This window comes from Penaeus vannamei, chromosome 17, assembly GCF_042767895.1.
Source record: "Penaeus vannamei isolate JL-2024 chromosome 17, ASM4276789v1, whole genome shotgun sequence".
NCBI classification, from domain to species: domain Eukaryota; kingdom Metazoa; phylum Arthropoda; class Malacostraca; order Decapoda; family Penaeidae; genus Penaeus; species Penaeus vannamei.
The window spans coordinates 15,831,472-15,836,638 of NC_091565.1; the positions used below are offsets into that span (position 1 = coordinate 15,831,472).

The 5,167-nt window shown below is 39.8% G+C and overlaps 1 protein-coding gene across 1 annotated transcript in view; it reads left to right on the forward strand.

Annotated features, from left to right (window-relative positions):
* The window catches only part of LOC113824173 (kynurenine/alpha-aminoadipate aminotransferase, mitochondrial), a 9,342-nt gene extending 4,518 nt beyond the window's left edge, over positions 1 to 4,824 (forward strand). The window contains exons 4-11 of the mRNA XM_027376921.2: positions 325 to 514; positions 1,052 to 1,183; positions 1,846 to 1,989; positions 2,626 to 2,805; positions 3,354 to 3,480; positions 3,763 to 3,812; positions 4,242 to 4,400; positions 4,661 to 4,824. Coding sequence (XP_027232722.2) covers positions 325 to 514; positions 1,052 to 1,183; positions 1,846 to 1,989; positions 2,626 to 2,805; positions 3,354 to 3,480; positions 3,763 to 3,812; positions 4,242 to 4,400; positions 4,661 to 4,735 — 1,057 coding nt within the window. The 3' untranslated portion in view covers positions 4,736 to 4,824. The remainder of the gene's footprint in view (positions 1 to 324; positions 515 to 1,051; positions 1,184 to 1,845; positions 1,990 to 2,625; positions 2,806 to 3,353; positions 3,481 to 3,762; positions 3,813 to 4,241; positions 4,401 to 4,660) is intronic.
* Positions 4,825 to 5,167: the final 343 nt, after the last annotated feature.

Genomic DNA, 5,167 nt, shown 5'->3' on the forward strand with positions numbered 1-5,167 from the left:
AATAACAATAATAGGGATAATAATAATGACTATAATAATGATCAAGATAATAATAATAACAATAATTTGAATGATAATGATATTGGAAATTCATAATGAAATAATGATGGTAATAACAATGATAATGATAATAATAATGATAATAATAATAATGATAATAATGGTAATAACTATAATAATGATGAAAATGATAATGATAGTGATGATAATGGTTTTAAAAAAGATGATAATGATAATAAAAAAAATGATTATGATCATGACCATTCTAACACCAAAAAAACATAACCCTTCGACACCAGCCACCTGAACCCAACACCCTTTCAGATATTCCCCACTCCTGAAGCAGCTGACCTCCCTGACGCAGCGGCTGCACGACCCCCCCTGCTGGCACCACCGCGACCTGATGATGACGATGGGCTCCCAGGACGGCTTGGACAAGGCCTTCAACATGCTCGTCAACCCGGGGGACTTCGTGCTGGTGGAGGAGCCGTGCTACAGCGCCGTCATCTCGTCGGTACGTTGTGAGGGGGTTTCGGGTTTGGTGGCTCGGTTTCGGGGTTGGATTCGCTGTTTCGTTAATTATTATTAATTATTATTTATTATTGTTATTATTATTATTATTATTATTATTATTATTATTGTTATTATTATTATTATTATTTGAAGGGTGGTGGTGATTTTTGTGTTTGTTTTGGCTTTGTACTGTGTCTCTGTCTATTCTCTTTCTCTCATTCTCTCTCTCTTTCTCAATCCCTCCCTCCCTCTCTCTCTCTCTCTATCTCTCTCTCTCTCTCTCTCTCTCTCTCTCTCTCTCTCTCTCTCTCTCTCTCTCTCTCTCTCTCTCTCTCTCTCTCTCTCTCTCTCTCTTCTCTCTTCTCTCTCCTCTCTCCCTCCCTCCCTCCCTCCCTCCCTCCCTCCCTCCCTCCCTCCCTCCATCCATCCCTCTCTTCTCTCCCCCTCTCTCTACCTCCCCCCCTCCCTCTCAGTCATCCACGTACACTCTCCATACATACAACATAAATCACGCAGACCACCGAACTCTGTCTTCCAGCTGTTACCGTACCAGGTGAGGTTCCTCCCAGTCGAGACGGACGCTGAAGGGATGAAGCCTGAAGCCCTTAGAGCCGTTCTGTCGCGCTGGAACCCTCAGGAGGTGCGAGAAGCCACCAAGGATTTCCCGAAGGTGGGTTCTTCTTGACTCTGGTCTTTGTGAAGAGGCAATTTTATGCTAAATAGAGTGGTTTCTAGTTTTGTCTTTATGGTTGTTATTGGTATCATGGTTGGTATGGTTATTAGTAGTATTATTAGTGTTGTTATTTTAGATGGGATGATTATTGTTGATTTTAGGTCAACGTCATTATTTTCATCATCGTCATTAAGATTATTGAGAAAATTATGATAACTCATCCTACTAAGAATTTTAAATATCCATGATAATGCTATTATTGATATCAGCATCACTTTCATCATCATCGTCATTATCATCACCACACCTCTTTTTTTCTGCTCATTCTCTTCCTGCTCATGTTCATCATCATCATCATCGTAATCATTATCGTTATCGTTATTGTTATTATATTACTTATTATCCCTCTTCTACACCCATTCCCGAAGTGACAAAAGAGCTACCCCATTGCATTTCTATTCCCATTCCTAAACTGGTATAAGAGACCCATATAATATTCCAAGGTGATGGATACGAAAACCACCCTTATCGTTCCTATTCCTATTCTCATCCACGAACCGATAGAAAATCCACCTTTATCATTCCCGTTTCCATTCCCGAACCGACACAGAATCCACCCTTGCCATTCCCAAATTCCCAAATTCCCATTCCCGCCGCAGTTCCTGTACACCAACCCGACCGGCGCCAACCCGTCTGGAGGAGTCCTGGGCGAGGCGAGGCGGAGGGAGATCTACGCCATCGCCTGCGAGTACAACTTCCTCATTCTGGAAGACGATCCCTACTACCTCCAGGTCTATCTCGAGGTGGGTGTTTTTTTTTTTTATTTTTTAGTTTTTCATTTATGTATTTATTTGTCTATTTGGTTTGCTTGTATTTCTTGCTTTTTTGCATGTATTGTTTTTTTTGTTTATATTTTTCTTGTATTTTTTCTTGCATGTTTTTTATTGCTTGTATATTTTGCTTATACTGTTTGTTTGTTTTTGCTTGTATTATTATTAAAAATAATTTGCTTGTATTTTTTTTTTTGCTTGTATTGATTTTTTTTTATTAGGGAAGGGTATTTTGAGTTGTCTGTTTGGTTATGTTGTCTTTTGTTTGTTGAATTAGACTGCCTGTTTTTTTTTTTAGGTTGTCTGTTTTGATTTTGTGTCTGTTGGCTACGCTGGAGTCTGTTCCATTGTCTTATCTTTAAATCTGAAATAATATGTGTTGGTATTTAATTCGTTTGTATGTTTCCTATTTGTCTTATCTTTAAAGAGAAAACAATTATTGATCAAACTTTTGAGTGTCACGAAATTCACACTTTTCTCCCATAATCACCCAGCGTACAGTGAACACCTAATTAACACGAACTTCCAACCAGTTTAGCAATAAACCACAATCTAACAATTCCGTAGGAGCGCCACGGGTGAGGAAATCACTCATGTCCTTTTCCTCAGAATCCTCCGCCTAGTTTCTTGAAGCTAGACGCCGAGTGTCGAGTCCTCAGGTTCGACTCCTTCTCGAAGACGCTGGGAGGCGGTCTGAGGGTCGGGTACACAACAGGTGCCAAGGCGCTGGTTGACAAGATGATGTTACATGCCCAGGTCTCGAATCAGTGCGTTTCGCTAATGTCTCAGGTGAGCACTTAAGTGGATTATGTGAACAAGATATGATTGTTAAGTGGACGTACATAGATGGATGTAGGTGTATGTGAATGTACGTGAGTGTACGTGAGACTCTCTTTACACACACGGTGGTGTGTGTGTGGTTTTCAGGTTTGTTTACGCGTTTAATATGCAGGGAATATAGGGTTACGTGTGACTTGGTATGATTTTGTACGCATTGCTTCATTCATTGTTCAGGAAGTGTGGTAGAGTGTGTGTTGTCTCTGTATGGTTTGTTTATGCATTTGTTTATCCATTATACAAGAAGTGTTTGGTAGAGCGTGTGTTATCTTTGTGTGGCTTGTGCATGCATTGGTTTATTCATCATTCAGGAAGTGTTACGTAAAGTGTGTATTTGTTTGGTTCCGGGTAACTTATGTATGCATTGGTTCATTCATAATTCAGGAAGTGTTTGGTAGCGTATGTGTTGATGTGGCTCTGTATGGCTTATTTGTGCATTAGTTCCTTCATCCCTTCATTACCCAGCGACATCCGTGTGCATTGGCTATTCTTTTCGGCAGGTGGTCGTGAGCGAACTCCTTCGGAAATGGGGCGAGGATGGCTTCCTCAAACACTCGCACAACATCACGCTTTTCTACAAACAACAGAGAGACGCCATTGTAGCCTCTGCGGAGAAATATCTAAAAGGTAGTCCTGTTGGTAGCATTTTATTGGTAATTACTTCTGTTATACCCCTTTCTCTAACTTACAAAATTTATTATATATTTGTGCTGTGTAGTGCAATGGCTAACGTGCTGGTCTTACAATTTTGCTGACCTGCGTTCGATCCTGCGTGCTCCCAGTGGATGGTAACCCCGGCCATTCCTTTTACACCGGGTAGATTTAGAAACAAAATAAAAACAGACAGTATGTCACATCAAAGAATATCCATTGTAACAAGTGAAACTGAAACTAAGTCTTTACTGACAGGATTATGCGAGTGGGCTGTTCCTGCTGGCGGCCTTTTCCTCTGGCTTAAGGTACGTGAGAACTCCCATTCCCAAATTCCCAATTTTCTTAAAATATACTTAAACATTAGAAACAAGACATTAACCAACCAGGAATACATTCCAAGTTATTATTAACATATACATAAAAAATCTAAACAGGATTCTCGATTAAAAAAAATCGCTTCATCTAGGCCACAAACCCTTGAAGGATACGACCAAATATGAATCAATTCCGAGTTATTATTGAAATATACATATGAACACTAAACAGGTCACGTGCCTTAAGGATACGACATAGATGCTTCTTGAACAGGCAAAGACTAAAAAGAACTTTCAACTCATTTCACTTTATTTAGGTCACATGCCTTAAGGATACGTCAGTCATGCTTTTTGAATGGGCCAAGACAAACATAAAAACACTAAACAGGACTTTCGACTCAGGCATTTCACTTCATTTAGGTCACGTGCCTTAAGGATACGACGGGGATGCTTCTTGAACGGGCCAAGAAGAGGAAGCTGGTCCTTGTGCCCGGAAACGCCTTCATGACAGACCCCGCCAAGCCGTGTCCATTCATAAGGGTGTCCTTCTCCTTCAACACCATTCACATGTTGGACGAGGTAGTATTTCGCTCCGAGTGAAGGCGGGAGTGTTTCATTTTTTTTTTTTTTTGACTTATTGATCTCAAATGAAGATTTTAAAGGCGAATGATTTGAAGTAATGGCGTAAAATATGGATTGTATGGGAATAAATGAAACTAAGTAAAATAAAAATCTACTGTAAATGAAATCAATGGGCATATTGGTAATCCATAAGTCTTCGTTTGGGCACTGTTTATTGGCAGTTAATTTCTACATAATAAAATTTCTCTTCTCAACAGGCTATGAAAAGACTGGCAGACCTTATAAGGGACGAAATGGAGTTCAACGCTTCTACTGGAAATAAATCCTCGTAAGAATACAACTCATACTCCGGTATACGCATATATTCCGTACCTATAACTACGAATGCTTGTTGGAGGAAATATAAAAAGTTATAGTGATTCGTTTTTTTTTAAATCCAGCTCACGCAAAGACTCTCACAGACACACACATACATACAACCACACACGCACACAAACATGCACTATGATTGAAACGAATAGACCAGATATAATATGCATCATTGAATCCAAACTGGATCCCTACGTAGACGATGTAACATTAGGACACAAAGACTATCAAATTTGGAGAAAAGATAGGGAAGATGGTAATGGAAGTGGGTAGCATTATTTACAAGGAAAGGAATTATTACAAAGGAGTTAGAAATTAATCAAGGCCCCATAGTGGAATTGAAGGTAATAGAGGTGGAAACAAAGGGGGTAAACATGATAACAGCCACGGTAGAC